This window comes from Nerophis lumbriciformis, linkage group LG16 (genome assembly GCF_033978685.3).
Source record: "Nerophis lumbriciformis linkage group LG16, RoL_Nlum_v2.1, whole genome shotgun sequence".
In the NCBI taxonomy this organism is placed as follows: domain Eukaryota; kingdom Metazoa; phylum Chordata; class Actinopteri; order Syngnathiformes; family Syngnathidae; genus Nerophis; species Nerophis lumbriciformis.
The window spans coordinates 21,458,293-21,481,098 of NC_084563.2; the positions used below are offsets into that span (position 1 = coordinate 21,458,293).

Below are 22,806 nucleotides of genomic sequence, written 5' to 3' on the forward strand. Positions count from 1 at the left end.
CAGGGCAAAGGAGGCGGCCGCCTCAGTGAAAGTTTGTTGTGGTGACATCAAGAAGGAGAGGGAGGAGATATTTTGGGGAGGAGGCGGCTCCTAAGTCCGAACCCTCAGAGCGCACCAGTCTGTGTTGTGCCACTTCCCTCCTAACTTTGCTCCCGATGACTTCTTCTTCTTTCTACTTTTTAGTGCAGACCTTTTACAACCTGCCTGTGGATGGAATGTTGTTTTTTTTTTTTTCATCTACACTTAAACATTTAATTTCACTGAAGACTTTTGCAACTTGGCAAGTTTGGAGACTTTTCTAGGAGGGATGCACTCTTAAATTATTGACCTTTTCTTTTTGCCTCCACGTGCTTCAACAACAGTCTCAAACAACTACTTTTGTAATATTTGGCTCTTTTCTCCCCCATCTGGAGATCCAACTTTCCACACGGATTATCGGTGACTTACTCCCAGCGGATGTCATGCAGCCTGGCCGGCTTTGGGCTCTGGTGGTGCTGTGCGCCGTGTGCTGCGCGGATGGATGCCCACACAAGTGCAGCTGCTCTGGGTCCCATGTGGACTGTCAGGGTCTGGGTCTGAAGACGATACCGAAGGGGATACCGCGCGGTGCCGAGCGTCTGTAAGTGTGCTTGTTTGACATCTCTGTCATCTCCCTTGAAATGCTTCAAAGAGTCGGAAACAAGGCTTATGTGCATACCAAGTATGGAAAGGATGAATTTAAGAGACCTGGGATTCAATATTACAGCATTAAAAAATTTTTTTTTTTTGCATGTCTCACCTATAATCTGCAGTTAAAGTGAATATTGCAACTTTTGTTAGGGGCCAGAGCCTTGAAAAGTGGAATTTCACTGGAAAATGTTGCAAGTTTGTACTCAAATTAGATGGAAATAATTGTTAAATTAGGTTTAAAAAAGAAAGTAAGTCCTGATTATTATTTTTTAATGAATGAAAGGATTTAAATGAAGTGAAAACTTGCCAAAAACTATATTTAAAGTTGTGAAAAACTGTTCCAAGTTGTAATTTTAATGAGAGATACAAGATGTTCCCATATTCATTTTAATTTTTTTTTTTTTTTTTGCATGTGCCAACTCGAATCTGCAGTTAAAGTGAATATTGCAACTTTTGTTAAGGGGCAGAGCCTTAAAAGATGGCATTTCACTGGAAAATGTTGCAAGTTTGTCCCCAAATTAGGTTTAAAATAGACAAGTCCTCATTACTCATTGTAATGAATTAAAAGACTATATGTCCCAGGTTGTTAGAAGCTGCATGGTAGTCCTTAAATGAAGTGAAAACTTGCCAAAAACTATTTAAAGTTGTGAAAAAATTGTCCAAAGTTGTGATTTTAATGAATAAAAAGATTTTACTTTTTTGTTCGAATGCAGCTGATAGGCTCCAGCCCCCCCCGCGACCCAAAAGGGAAAAGTGGTAGAAAATGGATGGATGGATGTTCGAAGTTGTTAGAAGCTGCGTGACAGTCATAAAATTAAGTGAAAACTTGCCCAACTTGCATTTAAAGTTGTGAAAAACTGTCTTAAGTTGTAATTTTAATGAATGAAAGGACTTTATCTGTCCCAGGTTGTGTTAGAAGCTGCGTGACAGTCACAGAATTCAATGAAAAATAGCCAAAAATTATATTTAAAGTTGTGAAAAAACTGTTCCAAGTTGTGATTTTAGTGACGGATAAGAGATGTTCCTATATTCACTTTTATTTAAAAAAAATGTTTTTGCATGTGCCAACTATAATCTGCAGTTAAAGTGAATATTACAACTTTTGTTAGGGGGCAGAGCCTTAAAAGATGGAATTTCACTGGAAAATGTTGCAAGTTTGTCTCTAAATTAGATGTAAAAAGTTGTCAAATTAGGTTTAAAATAGAAACAATAAGTCCTGATTATTCATTTTAATGAATTAAAGGACTTTGTGTGTCCCAGGTTGTTAAAGTTACATGGCAGTCCTTAAATGAAGTGAAAACTTGCCAAAAACTATTTAAAATTGTGGAAAAAATAGTCCAAAGTTGTGATTTTCATGAATAAAAGTACTTTATTTTTTCGTCCGAAGTTGTTAGAAGCTCCGTACCAGTTACAAAATTAGGTGAAAACTTGCCCAGCTTGCATTTAAAGTTGTGAAAAAACTGTTCCAAATTGTAATTTTAATGAATGAAAGGACTTTATCTGTCCTAGGTTGTGTTAGAAGCTGCGTAGCAGTCCCACAATTAAGTGAAAACTTGCCAAAAATTATATTTAAAGTTGTGAAAAAATAGTCCAAAATTGTACAGATTTTACTTTATCTGTCCCAGGTTGTTAGAAGCTGCGTGACAGTCACAAAATTAAATACAATTGCCAAAAATGATATTTAAAGTTGTGAAAAAAACTGTTCCAAGTTGTAATTTTAATGAGAGATAAGAGATGTTCCCATATTCATTTTTATTTTTAAAAATGTTTTTGCATGTGCCAACTATAATCTGCAGTTAAAGTGAATATTACAACTTTTGTTAGGAGGCTAAGCCCTGAAAAGTGGAGTTGCACTGGAAAATTTTGCAAGTTTGTCCCGAAATTAGATGGAAAACGTTGTCAAATTAGGTTTAAAATAGAGACAATAAGTAATGATTATTCACTTTAATGAATTAAAGGACTTTGTATGTCCCAGGTTGTTAGAAACTGCTTGGTAGTCCTTAAATGAAGTGAAAACTTGCCAAAAACTATATTTAAAATTGTGAAAAAAAAGTCTAAAGTTGTGATTTTAATGAATTAAAGTACTTTACTTTTTCGTCCGAAGTTGTGTTAGAAGCTCTGTGCCAGTCACAAAATTAGGTGAAAACTTGCTCGGCTTGTATTTAAAGTTGTGAAAAAACTGTCCCAAATTGTAATTTTAATGAATGAAAGGACTTGACTTTTTTTGTCCAAAGTTGTGTTAGAAGCTGCGTAGCAGTCCCACAATTAAGTGAAAACTTGCCAAAAATTATATTTAAAGTTGTGAAAAAATAGTCCAAAATTGTACAGATTTTACTTTATCTGTCCCAGGTTGTTAGAAGCTGCGTGACAGTCACAAAATTAAATACAATTGCCAAAAATGATATTTAAAGTTGTGAAAAAAACTGTTCCAAGTTGTAATTTTAATGAGATAAGAGATGTTCCCATATTCATTTTTATTTTTAAAAATGTTTTTGCATGTGCCAACTATAATCTGCAGTTAAAGTGAATATTACAACTTTTGTTACGAGGCTAAGCCCTGAAAAGTGGAGTTGCACTGGAAAATTTTGCAAGTTTGTCCCGAAATTAGATGGAAAACGTTGTCAAATTAGGTTTAAAATAGAGACAATAAGTAATGATTATTCATTTTAATGAATTAAAGGACTTTGTATGTCCCAGGTTGTTAGAAACTGCTTGGTAGTCCTTAAATGAAGTGAAAACTTGCCAAAAACTATATTTAAAATTGTGAAAAAAAAGTCTAAAGTTGTGATTTTAATGAATTAAAGTACTTTACTTTTTCGTCCGAAGTTGTGTTAGAAGCTCTGTGCCAGTCACAAAATTAGGTGAAAACTTGCTCGGCTTGCATTTAAAGTTGTGAAAAAACTGTCCCAAATTGTAATTTTAATGAATGAAAGGACTTGACTTTTTTTGTCCAAAGTTGTGTTAGAAGCTGCATGACAGTCCCAAAATTAAGGGAAAACTTGCCCGGCTTGCATTTAAAGTTGGGAATAACTGTCTTAAGTTGTATTTTTAATGAATGAAAGCACTTTATATGTCCCAGGTTGTGTTAGAAACTGCATGGCAGTCCCTAAATTAAGTGAAAGCTTGCCTAACGTGCATTTAAAGTTGTGAAAAAACTGTCCTAAATTGTAATTTTAATAAGAGATGTTTCTATTTAAGGGACCTGGGAATGTAATCTTGCAGAATATTTTTTATTTATTATTTTTGTTATGACGAGGGATGTCCGATAATGGCTTTTTGCCGATATCCGATATTCCGATATTGTCCAACTCTTTAATTACCGATATCAACCGATACCGATATCAACTGATATATACAGTCGTGGAATTAACAATTTGGACAACCAGGTATGGTGAAGATAAGGTACTTTAAAAAATAATAAAAAATAAGATAGATAAATTAAAAAAAAATTCTTGAATAAAACAAAGTAAAACAATAAAAACAGTTACATAGAAACTAGTAATTAATGAAAATGAGTAAAATTAACTGTTAAAGGTTAGTACTATTAGTGGACCAGCAGCACGCACAATCATGTGTGCTTACGGACTGTATCCCTTGCAGACTGTATTGATATATATTTATATATAATGTAGGAACCAGAATATTAATAAAAGAAAGAAACAACCCTTTTGTGTGAATGAGTGTAAATGGGGGAGGGAGGTTTTTTGGGTTGGTGCACTAATTGTAAGTGTATCTTGTGTTTTTTATGTTGATTTAATTAAAAAAAAAAGAAAAAGATACCGATAATGAAAAAAAACGATACTAATAATTTTCGACATTATATTTTAACGCATTTATCGGCCGATATCGGCAGGCCGATATTATCGGACATCTCTAATTATGACGCTTAAAATTAAAGTGAATATTGCAACTTTTGTTAGGGGTCAGAGCCTTAAAAGATGGAATTTCAGTGGAAAATGTCACAAGTTTGTACTCAAATTACCTTTTTTTAAAAAAAATGTCTAGATTGAAAATGGAGACAATGAGTCCTCATTATTAATTTGAATTAATGAAAGGACTTGTTGTGTTAGAAGCTGCATGGCAGTCCTTAAATGAAGTGATAACTTTCCCAAAAATTGTATTCAAAGTTGTGAAAAAATAGTCCAAAGTTGTCATTTTAATAACAACTTTGTTATTAAACAACAATGGTGTTAGAAGTCATACCATTGTCTTGGAATTAAGGGAAACATGTTCCATACTTGTCTTTTGAAATGGAGAAAAAAAGTCCTGATCATTGAGTTTGATTAGAAAAGTTGCAGTTTTCTCCCAAGTTGTGTTGCAAGTTGAATGAAAGTGCTAAAATCAATGAAAAAGTTGTCAAACTTGCTTAAAAAAATGCCAAGTTGTCATTTTAATGAATGAAAGAACTTTATCTTTGCCCCAAGTGGCCCTAGAAGCTGAATGATGCCGATAAGGCAAAGCTTTCCTAACCTATTGAGCCTTGTGTGATGACACACTCACACACACACACACACACACACACACACACACACACACACACACACACACACACACACACACACACACACACACACACACACACACACACACACACACACACACACACACACACACACACACACATTGGTATTCTGCAAATGTATATGGAAGTGATTAAGCATGCTAATAATGGTTCTGCCCTCCCTCCAAACAAAAAAGCCCTGGGGGCAATCAGCACTGCGAGCCTGCAGAGACTACATACACAATCAGAGCTGGCGTGGGGTCACTGATGTGATTTCCACACTGTGAGAGTTGATAGTTTGGTTTCCTGCTAACACGCACATTCATCACAAAGGCGATAATGCTACATTTTCAAAATAATACCCCAACAATACTATTGTTGTGGTTTGTCTGCAGTGGTGTGAGTGACAAACCTGCTGTATTACCAGTAGTTGGGCACATGCGCTACAGAGCACACTCGTATATTAGTCGCAGTTACCGTATTTTTCGGAGTATAAGTCGCACCGGCCGAAAATGCATAATAAAGAAGGGAAAAAACATAAGTCACACTGGAATATAAGTCACATTTTTTGGGGAAATGTATTTGATAAAAGCCAACACCAAGAATAGACATTTGAAAGGGAATTTAAATTAAATAAAGAATAGTGAACAACAGGCTGAGTAAGTGTACGTTATATGAGGCATAAATAACCAACTGAGAACGTGCCTGGTATGTTAACGTAACATATTATGGTAAGAGTCATTCAAATAACTATAACATATAGAACATGCTATACGTTTACCAAACAATCTGTCACTCCTAATCGCTAAATCCCATGAAATCTTATACGTCTAGTCTCTTACGTGAATGAGATAAATAATATTATTTGATATTTTACAGTAATGTGTTGATAATTTCACACATAAGTCGCTCCTGAGTATAAGTCGCACCCCCGGCCAAACTATGAAAAAAACTGCGACTTATAGTCCGAAAAATACAGTACTTCTCCTGAAGTACCGTGAAGTGTCTTCAAGTTCCCATTTGGTTCTTGTCTTCCAGTTCCCATTTGGTTCTTGTCTTTAGGGTTACATTTAATTCTTTTCCCCCGGCCAAACTATGAAAAAAAACTACGACTTATAGTCCGAAAAATACAGTATGTGAAATGAGTTATTTACACAGAAATATTCAGTAAATGTTTATTTACATACCTTAATTGTGTCCAAACAGTGCCTGTAAAACGGCTGATCAAACAAAACAGAAGTCGCCGTTATGGACCCACTAGTGGCGGAAGCTAGCTTTCCGATCGGCTAAACAGACTCGATGACTCCATGGTGACCTCTTGGTGAATTCACGAAACTGAAACAATACAAAAATAATGCCATTGTAAGTTAATATTAACACAGATATAGATATTAGCTAATGCTAACGACGCTAGCACGTACACAGGCATGAAAACACTCCTACAGAGGTCACACATGGGGCGGTTTAGGAAGTATAAACAGTTTTAGTTATATTGTAAAACTTACAAACCTGCTTGGAGCAATTAATGAAGAACCCATACTAGTAGAAACTAGAGATGTCCAGGCCGATATTATCGGCCGATAAATGCTTTAAAATGTACTATCGGAAATGATCGGTATCGTTTTGTTTTTATTATCGGTATCGTTTTTTTTTTTTTTTTTAATTAACACAAGATACACTTACAACTAGTGCACCAACCCAAAAAACCTCCCTCCCCCATTTACACTCATTCACACTCATTCACACAAAAGGGTTGTTTCTTTCTGTTATTAATATTCTGGTTCCTACATTATATATCAATATATATCAATACAGTCTGCAAGCACACATGATTGTGCGTGCTGCTGGTCCACTAATAGTACTAACCTTTAACAGTTAATTTTACTCATTTTCATTAATTACTAGTTTCAATGTAACTGTTTTTATATTGTTTTACTTTATTTTTCATTCAAGAAAATGTTTTTAATTTATCTTTTATTAATTATTTTAAAAAGGACCTTATCTTCACCATACCTGGTTATCCAAATTAGGCATAATAATGTGTTAATTCCACGACTGTATATATCGGTATCGGTAATTAAGAGTTGGACAATATCGGAATATCGGATATCGGCAAAAAAGCCATTATCGGACATCCCTAGTAGAAAAGCCATGGACGACTAGAAGATCGTACTTGTACTTACGGTTTACAGTGCCAAATGGGAGCACACTGCAGCCTCTGCAGTAAGCCATAGCACAAACAATAAAACACCTGTTTGAGTATTTGCTTTTTTTTTTTTTGCTCTTTATTATGGCCGTCAGTGAAGAAAAAACCCATAAAGTAGCAACGCCATCTTGTAAGTTCAAAGTGTAAGAAAAAAAGTAGCTGGTTTTAGTCCCGAATTTACCGAAAGTGACCTGCATGGACACACACTTCTACCCGCTTTTGACCTTCCGGGGACCTGCTGGCTTTTACACGAACAATACAATAAAACACCTTCTTGGGTACCGTATTTTTCCGACTAAGTCGCAGTTTTTTTCATAGTTTGGCCGGGGGTGCGACTTATACTCAGGAGCGATTTATGTGTGAAATTATTAACACATTACCGTAAAATATCAAATAATATTTATCTCATTCACGTAAGAGACTAGACGTATAAGATTTCATGGGATTTAGCGATTAGGAGTGACAGATTGTTTGGTAAACGTATAGCATGTTCTATATGTTATAGTTATTTGAATGACTCTTACCATAATATGTTACGTTAACATACCAGGCACGTTCTCAGTTGGTTATTTATGCATCACTATTCTTTATTTATTTTAAATTGCCTTTCAAATGTCTATTCTTGGTGTTGGGATTTATCAAATAAATTTCCCCAAAAAATGCGACTTATACTCCAGGACATAGGAGCCTGGTTGGAGCAGTTACATGGGGTCGAGCTGGGCTAGGGTCCTTTCCAACTCCCCAACTGAACACTAGGGGGAAGGAAGGCCGACGTCTTGTTCAGGATGAGGTGAGAGCGGCAGTGGAGGAGACAAGAACCTGCAAGGCTGTTGGAATGAAGCAACAGGGAGCTTGGACAAGATGGGAGAATGCGGTTGAGAGGAGAGTGACCTGGGCTGAGCTTTGGAAAGCCGAGCCGCAACGCATCAAATTTCTCATCCAGGCAGTATATGATGTGCTCCCAAGCCCTTCAAACCTGCACACATGGGGCATAGCAGAGACGTCAGCATGCCCACTGTGCTCCAAGCGAGGAACCCTGGAACACATCCTCAGTTGCTGTACAAAGGCACTTGGAGATGGAAGGTACAGGTGGAGGCATGACCAAGTCCTGAAGACCATCGCTGAAGCCATTAGCACAGGACTGTCATGGGCAAAACAGTTCCACCCCTCCAAGAAAACCATCGCCTTTGTCAGAGCTGGGGACACGCCAACTCCTGCTAGGAAAACATCAGCAGGCATCCTGACGTCTGCAAAAGACTGGCAGTTGTTGGTGGACCTTGAAAACCAGCTGAAGTTCCCCAGCCATATCGCAGTCACCACCCTGCGACCAGACATTGTCCTTGTGTCTGAGTCCACCAAACAAGCTGTGCTGCTGGAGCGGACAGTCCCGTGGGAAGATCGCCTGGAAGAAGCCTTCGAGAGGAAGCTCTCCAAGTATGCAGGACTGGTCAGCGACTGTCAGCAGGCTGGTTGGACAGCAAGGTGTTTCCCTGTGGAGGTTGGATGTAGAGGATTTGCAGCCCGTTCCTTGGTCAGAGCCTTCAGCAGTTTGGGCATCGATGGAGAGAGAAAGAGGAGAGCCATCCGCAGTACCACCGAAGCGGCGGAAAGGGCCTCGAGATGGTTGTGGCTCAAAAGAGGAGATCCTTGGAGTCATGGTAGCTAGCGAGCCGTCTGCACACAAGCCGGGGGATTTGATCACCCCCGGTTGGGTCGCTTGGAGGAGGGCGTATGACCAGTTGAGAGACCCGAAACGCCCGGTGAATCCAAGAGGTCACTGAGGATGTGTCCAGACTAAGCATCAGTAGATGTATGTACACAACAGTGCGACTTATGTTTTTTTCTTTCTTTATGCATTTTCGGCCGGTGCGACTTATACTCCGAAAAATACGGTAGCTGGTTTTAGTCCCAAATTTACAGAAAGTGACCTGCATGGACACACACTTCTACCCGCTTTTGACCTTCCGGGGACCTGCTGGCTTTTACACAAACAATACAATAAAACACCTTCTTGGGTATTTGCTTAATTTTTTTTTTTTTTAAACTTTTTATTATGGCCGTCAGCGAAGAAAAAACCCATAAAGTAGCAACGCCATCTTGTAAGTTCAAAGTGTAGGAAAAAAAGTACCCTATTTTTCGGACTATAAGTCGCAGTTTTTTTTTCATAGTTTGGCCGGGGGTGCGACTTATACTCAGGAGCGATTTATGTGTGAAATTATTAACACATTAGCGTAAAATATCAAATAATATTATTTAGCTCATTCACGTAAGACTAGACGTATAAGATTTCATGGGATTTATGTCTCTTACCTTTAATATGTTACGTTAACATACCAGGCACGTTCTCAGTTGGTTATTTATGCCTCATATAACGTACACTTATTCAGCCTGTTGTTCACTATTCTTTATTTATTTTAAATTGCCTTTCAAATGTCTATTCTTGGTGTTGGCTTTTATCAAATACATTTCCCCCCAAAAATGGGATTTATACTCCAGTGCGACTTATGTGTTTTTTTTCCTTCTTTATTATGCATTTTCGGCCGGTGCGACTTATACTTCGGAGCGACTTATACTCTGAAAAATACGGTATTTGCTTTTTTTTTTTACTCTTTATTATGGCCGTCAGCGAAGAAAAAAACCCATAAAGTAGCAACGCCATCTTGTAAGTTCAAAGTGTAGGGGAAAAAAAAAGTAGCTGGTTTTAGTTCGGAATTTACAGAAAGTGACCTGCATGGACACTAGGGGTGTAACGGTACGTGTTTTGTATTGAACAGTTTCGGCACGGGGGTTTCGGTTCGGTTCGGAAGTGTACCGAACGAGTTTTTAAGCTAAAGTCTGAACAAGCTGCTTTGCTTCTTCTTTTTGTCCCACCCACACAACCATCTGATTGGTTACACAAAAAGCGGTAACAGCCAATCAGCAGTGCGTATTCAAAGCGCATGTAGTCAGTGCTTCAGCGTGGAGCAAATAGGTGTTTAGCAGGTGAGCATCAGGCAGCGTACTCTCCCCAAATTATAATAAACACCTCCCAGTCAACTACTAGTAACATCACTATGAGCCCGTTGACCTTCTAGAACATGGGTGTCAAACTCTGGCCCGCGGGCCAAATTTGGCCCGCCGTGTAATTTCACTTGGCCCTTGAGGCGATATCAAATTAACACTAAAGCTGGCCCGCCGATCCTCCTGGGAGTCTTCCAAACGCCAGCCAGCCAGCGCCGGCCCAGTCACATATCATGTGCGGCTTCTGCAGGCACAAACATTAGAATGCAACGCATACTTCATCAACAGTGATACAGGTTACACTGAGGGTAGCCGAATAAAAAAACTTTAACACTGTTAGAAATATACGCCACACTGTGAATCCACACCAAACCAGAAGCCTTTGCAGCACTAACTCTTCCGGGACGCTACAAGGTGTGTGTGTTTGGGGGGGGGGGTTTGGTGGTAGCGGGGGTGTATTTTGTAGCGTCCCAGAAGAGTTAGTGCTGCAAAGGATTCTGGGTACTTGTTCTGTTGTGTTTATGTTGTTTTACGGTGCAGATGTTCTCCCAAAATGTTTGTCATTCTTGTTTGGTGTGGGTTCACAGTGTGGCGTATATTTGTAACAGTGTTAAAGTTTTTTATACTGGCACCCTCAGTGTGACCTGTATCGCTGTTGATGAAGTATGCGTTGCATTTGCTTGTGTGTGCATACAGAAGCCGCACATATCTTGTGACTGGGTCTGAACGATGTTAGAATGGATGAAAAGGGGACGTGACGATAGCTCGTAGAGGACGTTAAAGGTTAATTTGTTCAACCTTGGCCCGCGGCTTTGTTCAGTTTTAAATTTTGGCCCACTCTGTATTTGAGTTTGACACCCCTGTTCTAGAAACTCAGCTCGCTCGCAGTCCTGGCTTAAGGTGAAGGCTAATTAGCTTTTAGCGTAACGTTAGCTCATTTTGCGGTGTGAGTATGTGTGTGTGTGTGTGTGTAGTCTCTCCTATTGCTATTGTACTATTTTTTTCAGCTATAGTTACATTAATCATTAGTAATGAAGCAGCCTAGTTTTGAATGGCAGGGTCCCTGCTATCACATTTTGATAAAAATATAACATTTACATAATAAAAATCAACTACAGGCTTCCCAAATGCTGTAATAAATTAAGCATGATGAGTTGACTTGAAACTGTTTAATGTTGCACTTTTTATATGTAGAAGAACAGTTTTGTAATTTTATTTAATCTGAGCAACAACTTGAGGCAGTTTAATGTTGATTAACGTGGGCAGAATTATTACAGTGTTCCTAATGTTAAAAGGATAAAGCCATTGTTTACAAATTTGGTAAATAGCCAAAAAATGTATATTTTGTTGTTTTCTTACTGTACCGAAAATGAACCGAACCGTGACCGAGGTTCGATACCGAACCGAAATTTTTGTGTACCGTTACACCCCTAATGGACACACACTTCTACCCGCTTTTGACCTTCCGGGGACCTGCTGGCTTTTACACGGCAATCCCCCGAAGACATTTACAATCTAAGAAAACAAAAACAATTCGAGCATCCTGAGGAGGGGGAGAGGTGGAGGGGTATTCCCCGAGGGAGAAACATTTGATGGTCGCACCTCCACACACACACACACACACACACACACACACACACACACACACACACACACGGATGTGTTTATGTTGCTCTGATTTATCCAGGTCATTGTTTTGAAACTTCTTTGGGAAAGGCGGCGTCGTCACAAAGGGTTATTCCCTCGCATTCCGGCGCGTCCGCAAGCGGGACCAGGAGAGAGCATCGGGTGACGATTTGTGTCGCATTTTGGCCAAAAAAACTTGCTAAACACACAAGTTCTGTTGTGGCTTGGTCCCCGGGCCGCGCTGTTTATTTGTGGCTGGCGAATGGAAAACCCAGTGAGACTCTTTGATTCTTCGCGAATGCTCCCCCAAGAACTTTTGTTTGGAGCTTTTGAATATTTATCGGCCATTAGTGGATTAGACCCTTCAACCTTTAACTCAGCCTGGACTTCCCTATCCCCAGCTGCTTCGTCCAGCTCCTCCCGGGGGATCCCGAGACATAGTGCCCCCCAACGTGTCCTGGGTCTTCCCTGTGGTCTTTTACCGGTCGGCTGGGCCTTAAACACCCCACCCAAGGGAGACGTTTGGGGGCCATCCTCACCAGCATCTCATCTGGCTTTAATCTAAACTCACCCTATTGCTCCACGCTGCCCGATTTTGCAATGCAGTCTGCCGAAAATTATGGAAAGCGTCACTTTACTTCGCAACAGATGCTGTGGTCAAAGTTGGAATTGCCACAAAACCCGTTTTAAGAGATTCAACACTTTACTGCTATCTGGAGGCTAAAGAGGATAAGTGTACTCCCCAATTCGTCACGTTTCATGTCAGGTAAACCGTGAAAAATGGAGCCATATAAATCCCCTCCCTACTGTTGTATCGTTTAAAATTCAAACAATACGAATACCTACCCATGGGCTTGTAAGAATGATTAATTTGAATTTTGAAACATTTTTGTGTTCGTTCTCATGCGTCATAGCCAATTATGCAAATTTTTGTACAAACCCCGTTTCCATATGAGTTGGGAAATTGTGTTGGATGTAAATATAAACGGAATACAATGATTTGCAAATCATTTTCAACCCATATTCAATTGAATGCACTACAAAGACAAGATATTTGATGTTCAAACTCATACACTTAATTTTTTTTTTGCAAATAATAATTAACTTAGAATTTCATGGCTGCAACACGTGCCAAAGTAGTTGGGAAAGGGCATGTTCACCACTGTGTTACATGGCCTTTCCTTTTTACACTCAGTAAACGTTTGGGAACTAAGGAGACACATTTTTTAAGCTTCTCAAGTGGAATTCTTTCCCATTCTTGCTTGATGTTAATAATGACTGAATTAATTAATTAATTACATATTACAAAACTGTTGTATACTAATTCATAGATGTTATTTTATTATATAAAAAGGTCAGTAAATGATTCTATATATTTGTAAACGCTTGAAGTGGGAAAGGGGCAGGATTAAATAAGCTTTGCTTCTTCCTACTCCTTTTCGGGCATGATGTAAAATGAAATGATATGAAATTGTGTGATGTATTATCATGTAAGTGTGTTCATGTTCGAAATAAACTTAAGAAAGAAAAGAAAAGAAAGATGTACAGCTTAAGTTGTTCAACAGTCCGGGGTCTCCGTTGTGGTATTTTAGGCTTCATAATGCGCCACACATTTTCAATGGGAGACAGGTCTGGCATTGTCTTGCTGAAATAAGCAGGGGCGTCCATGGTAACGTTGCTTGGATGGCAACATATGTTGCTCCAAAACCTGTATGTACTTTTCAGCATTAATGGCGCCTTCACAGATGTGTAAGTTACCCATGTCTTGGGCACTAATACACCCCCATACCATCACAGATGCTGGCTTTTCAACTTTGCGCCTATAACAATCCGACTGGTTCTTTTCCTCTTTGGTCCGGAGGACACAACGTCCACAGTTTCCAAAAACAATTTGAAATGTGGACTCGTCAGACCACAGAACAGTTTTCCACTTTGTATCAGTCCATCTTAGATGAGCTCAGGCCCAGCGAAGCCAACGGCGTTTCTGGGTGTTGTTTATAAACGGTTTTCGCCTTGCATAGGAGAGTTTTAACTTGCACTTACAGATGTAGCGACCAACTGTAGTTACTGACAGTGGTTTTCTGAAGTGTTCCTGAGCCCATGTGGTGATATCTTTTACACACTGATGTCGATGCAGTACAGCCTGAGTTGAAAATGATTTGCAAAATATTGTATTCCGTTTATATTTACATCTAACACAATTTCCCAACTCATATGGAAATGGGATTTGTAGTTATTTTTTGTATTATTTTAGGAAACAGGAAACAAAACAAACAGTATAAACCTTGGTTTGTCCTAAAATGCATGGATGGTTGCTTGCCTATACTGTACGGCAAGGGTCCCCAAACTACGGCCCACGGGCCGGATACAGCCCACCAGCGTCCAAAATCCCAAGTTGCCATGCCAATGTGTTCGTACGCTAGAAAAATAGTTCCTCAGTGTTATCGCTTACAATAACAATGTTGCTACAACTTGGTTATTATTATACAGGTTACAGAACGTAAATGAAGTAATGTTGATAGTTTTTGAATGCATTTTTAAAGTGATTTAGAGGTAGAATTGATTGCTTCCATTAGCTGCATTGCTAGCCATCTAGAACGAGCCCAAATTTTTTTTGTCTTCTTGTCCGTCATAGTGATTGTGAACGATAGGCAAAATTCCCAAAAAGTGCAGTTCCCCTTTAAAGTAGCATTTTTTAACTTTGCTGCGTAATTCAATAGACGGCACTATCAAGTGACACAACTGGTTGCTTTTTCTAGGAAGCTGCTATATTTGACCGAACACCCACATTTCTCACCCGATTCAACCACCCACACACTCCACTCACCTTGGAGAATCAAACTACCAAGTTTAAAACAATTCCAGGAATTCCTGATTTTCCAAAGCCCTATTTTCACCTCCTCCTGGAAAGTTTTCAGACCACATTTTAAACATTGCACCTTCCAAACATTTCTGTTACTTGGGACAACAAATGCTCCTATTTTATTCCCATACAAATTCCTGGTTTTCCTGAAATTCCTAAATTTCCATTCTCATTTCAAACTGTTACTACGTCAACATTTTTCAACTGATTCCAAAATCCGACCCATTCATATCATCGAGGACAACTGTTCTCGTATCAATATTTTCAAAAATTCTCGATTTTCCTAAAATTTCCAGGAAACTCCCATAATTCTACAATGCCATAAATTCTCAAGAATGTACGCCATTTTTAAACCCGATTCCAACCTTTCAAGCATCCACCAACACTACTCTTCCGATATATCAAACACAAAACATGTTTTACCTTTCCCAAAATCTCAGTTTTCCCTGAATTTTCTGCCCATTGACAATAAATAGGCATTATACGATCTACTGCATATCCCACATTTCTTATCTGATTTTAATCGTGCCACCGTCTACACACTCAACTCACGGTGGACAATCAAACTGCCATTTCCCAAGTTTGAAAAAATTCCAGGAATTCCCAGGATTCCTGATTTTCCAAAGCCCTATTTTCACCTCCTCCTGGAAAGTTTTCACAGTCCACATTTTAAACATTGCACCTTCCAAACATTTCTCTTAATTGGGACAACAAATATTCCTATTTTATTTCCGTACAAATTCCAGGTTTTCCCGAAATTCCGAAATTTCCATTCTCATTTGAAGTGTGAAGTGAATTATATTTATATAGCGCTTTTTCTCTAATTACTCAAAGCGCTTTACATAGTGAAACCCAATATCTAAGTTACATTTAAACCAGTGTGTGTGGCACTGGGAGCAGGTGGGTAAAGTGTCTTGCCCAAGGACACAACGGCAGTGACTAGGATGGCAGAAGCGGGGATCGAACCTGCAACCCTCAAGTTGCTGGCACGGCCACTCTACCAACCAAGCTATACCGCCCCAAACTCTTGGACAATTGTTGTCGTATCAATATTTAAAAAAATTCTCTTTTCCTGAAATTTCCAGGAAACTTCCATTCAAATGAATGGACATATTCATAATTCTACAATGCCTTAAATTCTCAAGAATGTACGCCATTTTTAAACCCGATTCCGACCTTTCAACCATCCACCCACACTACTCTTTCGATATATCAAACACAAAACATGTTTTCCCTTTCCCAAAATCTGTTTTCCAGGAATTTTCTGCCCATTGACATTAAATAGGCATTATACGATCTACTGCATATCCCACATTTCTTATCTGATTTTAATCGTTCCACCGTCCACACACTCAACTCACCTTGGACAATCAAACTACCATTTCCCAAGTTTGACAAAATTCCAGGAATTTCCAGGATTCGCAAATTCTCAAAGCCCTATTGTCACCGCCTCCTGGAACGTTTTCACAGTCCACATTTTAAACATTGCACTTTCCAAACATTTCTCTTAGTTGGGACAACAAATGCGGCTATTTTTTTCCCGTACAAATTCCTGGTTTTCCCAAAATTCCGAAATTTCCATTCACATTTCAAACTGTTACTATGTCAACAATTTTCAACCAATTCCAAAACCAACCCATTCATATCAACTCGGACAATTGTGCTCGTATTAATATTTGCAAAAACTCTCAATTTTCCTGAAATTTCTAGGAAACTCCCATTTCAAATGAATGGACATATTCCTAATTCTACAATGCTCTAAATTCTCAAAAATGTACGCGATTTTTAAACCCGATTCTAACCTTTCAGCCATCCACCCACACTACACTTCCGATGTATCAAAAACAAAACATGTTTTCCCTTTCGACAAATTCACGGTTTTCCCGTAATTTTCTCCCCATTGACAATGAATCGGCATTATACGATCGACTGCAATCCCACAGTTCTCATCCGATTCGAACCGTTCCACCATCGTGCACGTACACACCAGCATGTTTCCAGGTTCCGAAAATTCCATTATTACCAGGAAATTCCCCCAATTGAAAATGAACGGACGGTATACAAAACTCTCCATATCCCACATTTTTCAACCGATTCGAACCGTTCCCACACCCACACACTCCACTCACCCTGGACATTCAAGCATTTCAGTTCTGCTCAGCCGTATCGGCAGTTCGCCGGCTTACGCACATACTTTCGGGCATTCACACACAATTCCTACCAGTATTGCAAACTCTAGTATTAGTAATGGTTTCATCTAATTTTGGACTCTGCACGGACATTTGAGAATGGACTCTTATTTATCTTAAGAGTGCTGCTGCTATTACTACTATTCTTTATGGCTTTATGTCCAGTTCGAACATATGTATGCACTTGGAGAACACGGTAGATGTGTGCAAACTCCCAGAAGTGCTTGCAAGTACAAGGCACAGGTTGAGGGCAGGCGGAATAAAAGCCAATAACCCCTGGATAACCTGAAGGATGGAATATTGGACACCTTGGGGGACTCCGGGCTGCTTTGTAATATCTTAGAATTGCGCTAATGTGATTTTTCTAAGGCGTCAAATTCATTTCACGCCATTTGCCAGCAGGAGGAAACGTTTCCTTCCCGACTATCAATAGAACATTTGGAAGGTTAACAAGGCAGTCTCACCTCTCTCTCTCTTTTTCCATTCACATATGAACATTTTCCTGAGGCCAGCCAGTCACTTCTCATGTTCCCTGCTTGGGAGGCCACTTGAGACCTCATTTGCATCTAATTTGAGGCTCGGCAGGCTGAACAAAGCGGAGGAAAATGAAGCAGAGAGCTTGCTTGGCTTCTCGCGGGGCCAATTCACACCTGCTCGACACGCTGGAGTGTTGTTATTGTATTTTATCCAGGAGCTCCACAGTTCACATTTCAGACACCGTGCCAAGTAAACACTGGTATAGTAGTCGTAGTACGCAACACACACAGTTAGCAGGATTACACCAACAATTCCAAGGCGATTCCTACAAAACTTTGGATTGTGATGAGGCACAAGTCATGGAAGAGGCCCTCAGATTTTTTGTGATCCGGACAAAGGTGCGGGTATAGCGGTCGGTATCGATGGAAGTGTCCATCCCTGTCAGAATTCAATCAATCAATCAATGTTTATTTATATAGCCCTAAATCACAAGTGTCTCAAAGGGCTGCACAAGCCACAACGACATCCTCGGTTCAGAGCCCATATAAGGCCAAGGAAAAACTCACAACCCAGTGGGACGTCAATGAGTGACTATGAGAAACCTTGAGAGGACTGCAGATGTGGGTGACCCCCTTCCCTTCTAGGGGAGACCGGATGCAATGGACGTCGAGTGGGTCTAGCATAATATTGTGAAAGTCCAGTCCATAGTGGATCTAACATAATAGTGAGAGTCCAGTCCACAGTGGGGCGAGCAGGAGACCATCCCGAGCGGAGACGGGTCAGCAGCGCAGAGATGTCCCCAACCGATGCACAGGCGAGTGGTCCACCCCGGGTCCCGACTCTGGACAACCAGCACTTCTTCAATTATTCTGTACCATGCATTCTAGAGGTGCACTTTTAAATAGCAATTTTTACGAATTCAGATTCGAAATTCCCTGCATCGGTTCGCAGCAGAGTGTGAAGCGACTGGGATGGGAATCAGCACCTCTAAGTCCGAGTCCATGGTTCTCGCCCGGAAAAGGGTGGAGTGCCATCTCCTGGGTTGATGAAGTGATCTTGCCCCATGTGGAGGAGTTCAAGTACCTCGGAGTCTTGTTCACGAGTGAGTGAAGAGTGGATCGTGAGATCGGCAGGCGGATCGGTGCGGCGTCTTCAGTAATGCGGATGCTGTATCGATCCGTTGTGGGGAAGAAGGAGCTGAGCCAGAAGGCAAAGCTCTCAATTTACCGGTCGATCTACGTTCCCATCCTCACCTATGGTCATGAGCTTTGCGTTATGACCGAAAGGACAAGATCACGGGTACAAGCGGCCGAAATTAGTTTCCTCCCCTGTGTGGCGGGGCTCTCCTTTAGAGATAGGGTGAGAAGCTCAAAGTAAAGCTGCTGCTCCTCCACATCGAGAGGAGCCAGATGAGGTGGTCCAGGCATCTGGTCAGGATGCCACCCGAACGCCTCCCTAGGGAGGTGTTTAGGGCACGTCTGTCCGGCAGGAGGCCACGGGGAAGACCCAGGACACGTTGGGAAGACTGTCTCCCGGCTGGCCTGGGAACACCTCAGGATCCCTCGGGAAGAGCTTGACGAAGCGGCTGGGGAGAGGGAAGTCTGGGCTTCTCTGCTCAGGCTGCTTCCCCTGCGACCCAACCTCGGAAAATGGATAGATTCGAAATCAATTCATAATTTTCCCAAAATAAAAAACAAAAAAATCAATCAATCAAAGTTTACTTGTACAGCCCTTAATCACAAATGTCTCAAAGGGCCTTGGGTGACCGGTGCAATGGATGCCGAGTGGATACAGTTAACGTGAGAGTCCAGTCCATAGTGGGGCCAGCAGGGGATCCTCCTGCATGTAGACACGTCGGGGGGGCCGAGACGTCAGACCGATGCATAAGGAGTGGTCCATCCTGGGTCCCGACTTAGAACAGCGAGCGCATCCTCCGTGGAGGCTGATACGTGGCTACCTGATAACCTCTCCATGCAGGAGAGATGGGCAGAGCAGAAAAGAAAGACGGCAGATCAACTGGCCTATAAAGGGGTCTATTTAAAGGCTAGGATGCATAAATGGTCACGCTAACTTTTGTGGCTTATTTTAGTATGACACATGCTCACTGTTAGGATGCTAACTTTTTAAGCTAATTTTTCAACAGTTTACCCCTAGAGATGTAAAACTTCATACTTGACACATGCTAACTTTTTTGTGCTCATTTTGTAACCATTTAGCCGAGAGTCATATAACTTGGTATGTGACACATGCTCACTGTTAGCATGCTAAAGTTAGCAAGCTAACTGTTTTTTAGCTAATTTTGTAACCGTTTACCCCAGAGTCATATAACTTGGTATGTGACACTCGTTCACTGTTACCATGCTGACATTAACGTGCTAACTTTTTAGCTCATTTTGCAACTGTTTACCTCAGAGTCCTCTAACTTGGTATGACACATGCTCACTGATAGAATGTTAACATTAGCTAACTTTTTTTTTAGCTAATTTTTCAACCGTCTACTGCAAGGTCATACAACTTCATACTTGACACATGCTAACTGTTAACATGCTAACGTTAACATGCCAGCATACGATCAATAGCATGCTAACTTTTTTTTTGGTGCTAATTTTGTAACCGTTTACCCCAGAGTCCCATAACTTGGTATGTGACACAGGCTAACGTTTTTAGCAAATTTTTCAACCGTCTACCCCAAGATCATACAACTTCATACTTGACACATGCTAACTGTTAACATGCTAACGTTAACATGCCAGCATACGATCAATAGCATGCTAACTTTTTTTTTTGCTAATTTTGTAACCGTTTACCCCAGAGCCCTATAACTTGGTATGTGAGGCATGCTAACGTTTTTAGCAAATTTTTCAACCGTCTACCCCAGAGTCATACAACTTCGTACTTGACACATAACTGTTAACATACAAACGTTAACATGCCAGCATATTATCAATAGCATGCTAACTTTTTTTTTGGCTAATTTTGTAACTGTTTGCCCCAGAGTCCCATAACTTGGTATGTGACACATGCTAACTTTTATGGCAAATTTTTCAACCGTCTACCCCAGAGTCATACAACTTCGTACTTGACACATAACTGTTAACATGCAAACGTTAACATGTCAGCATGCTATCAATAGCATGCTATCTTTTTTTTTTGCTCATTTTGTAACCGTTTACCCCAAAGTCATATAACTTGGTATGTGACACATGCTAACTGTTAGCATGCTAACCTTGTTTTTTTTTTTGCCATTTTCGCAGAAGTACACCTTTTGAGTGGTCACACACATACTTGCCAACCCTCCCGATTTCCCCGGGAGACTCCCGAATTTCAGTGCCCCTACCGAAAATCTCCCGGGGCAACCATTCTCCCGAATTTCTCCCGATTTCCACCCGGACAACAAAATTGGGGGCGTGCCTTAAAGGCACTGCCTTTAGCGTCCTCTACAACCTGTCGTCACGTCCGCTTTACCTCCATTCAAACAGCGTGCCAGCCCACTCACATAACATGTGCGGCTTTTACACACACATAAGTGAATGCAACGCATACTTGATCAACAGCCATACAGGTCACGCTGAGGATGGCCGTATAAACAACTTTAACACTGTTACAAATATGCGCCACACTGTGAACCCACACCAAACAAGAATGATAAACACATTTCGGGAGAACATCCACGCCGTAACACAACAGAACAAATACCCAGAACCCCTTGCAGCACTAACTCTTCCGGGACGCTACAAGATACAGCCCCCCCTCATCGCCTGAAATCGGAGGTCTCAAGGTTGGCAAGTATGGTCACACATGGTACCTGATACTACCCTTATCGACTGTTCGCGCGTTGCAGCGGTGGCGTTCACACGCAATTCCTGCCGGAATTGCACAGATTCTAGTTTTTCTCTCCGCTTCTTGCCAGAATCACTTTATTTTTGTTGGGTTTTTTTGTTTTCAAAGGACATTTTAGCGGGTTTTGTGTAACCAGTAACACCTTTTTGTGTTGGACCTCCTCTGCATGGGTCCCCAGCTCTTTCCAACTTCATTTCTCACTCTTCTTTTTTTTCCGTCGCCCCCCAAATAACTCACCACACACACACACACACACACACACACACACACACACACACACACACACACACACACACACACACAGTTTGCCAGAAGCATCCCTCCACTAGAGTTCTCACAGCTCCCACTTCCCCTCGCCGTGCCAACCTACCACTGTGCACAACACAGCAGGATGCTGCTGCTGTGCGTTTGCCTCCTTTCTTACCAAAACTGGATGCTGATTGGTCGGCGGTTCCTACAGCCGCCACGCCCCTCCCATCTACGAGGCAGCGTTCCAAAGACCCCGGCGGGAATCTGCTCGTGGTGCCGATAAGTCAAAAGAACCGCACCGACCGTTTTTAGTCGTCGCCGCTATGAATCTCGTCCAACCACAAATTGTTTCTTTTTCTTTCTTTTTCTGGACGCCGCGCAGCTTTTTAGTGATGTTTTTGTTTGTGCTGCACTTCTGTGTGTTTGCGGGACGCCTCAGTCAGAAAGTTTTTGCTGGAACACACGGGCAGGACAGCGACGGTGATGTCATGAGTGTTATTGCTGTTGCAGACGCGTCGCTTTTTTTTTTTCCCCCTCATTTTTTTTTTTAAAGACGTAAAAAAAAAAAAAAGCCACAATGAGCTTGCTGTTCTCAGGCCGTTTTTTTATATAATACTCCGATCATGCGGTCGCCATGTTTGATCCACCGACTGCTCGCCAAGTGGCGCGGGGGAGTTTTGGGGTCTGGGTCAGTGGGTGATGCTCCAGCTGACCTCCTTCTCTGTAACGACGTGTTCTGCATGAAAGAAGAGTTTTGCTTTTTTCCCATCATACATTGTGGTAGCTTTAAATTACAAACTCCAAAACCAGTGAAGTTGGCACGTTGTGTAAATGGTAAATAAAAAGAGAATTTGATGATTTGCAAATTCTTTTCAACTTCAATTGAATTGACTGCAAAGACAAGATATTTGATGTTCCAACTGGAAAACTGTTATTTTTTGCAAATATTAGCTCATTTGGAATTTGATGCCTGCAACATGTTTCATAAAAGCTGGCACAAGTGGCAAAAAAGACTGAGAAAGTTGAGGTATGCTCATCAAACACTTATTTGGAACATCCCACAGGTGAACGGGCTAATTGGGAACAGGTGGGTGCCATGATTGGGTATAAAAGCAGCTTCCATGAAATGCTCAGTCATTCACAAACAAGGATGGGGCGAGGGTCACCACTTTGTCAAATGCGTGAG

At 40.8% G+C, this 22,806-nt stretch overlaps 1 protein-coding gene across 2 annotated transcripts in view; it reads left to right on the forward strand.

Annotated features, from left to right (window-relative positions):
- Positions 1–22,806, forward strand: part of slit3 (slit homolog 3 (Drosophila)) — a 615,812-nt gene that overhangs the window by 15,865 nt on the left and 577,141 nt on the right. For both annotated transcript variants that reach the window (XM_061976782.1, XM_061976783.1), the window contains exon 3: positions 414–619. In XM_061976782.1, the coding sequence (XP_061832766.1) occupies positions 414–619 (206 nt within the window). The remainder of the gene's footprint in view (positions 1–413; positions 620–22,806) is intronic.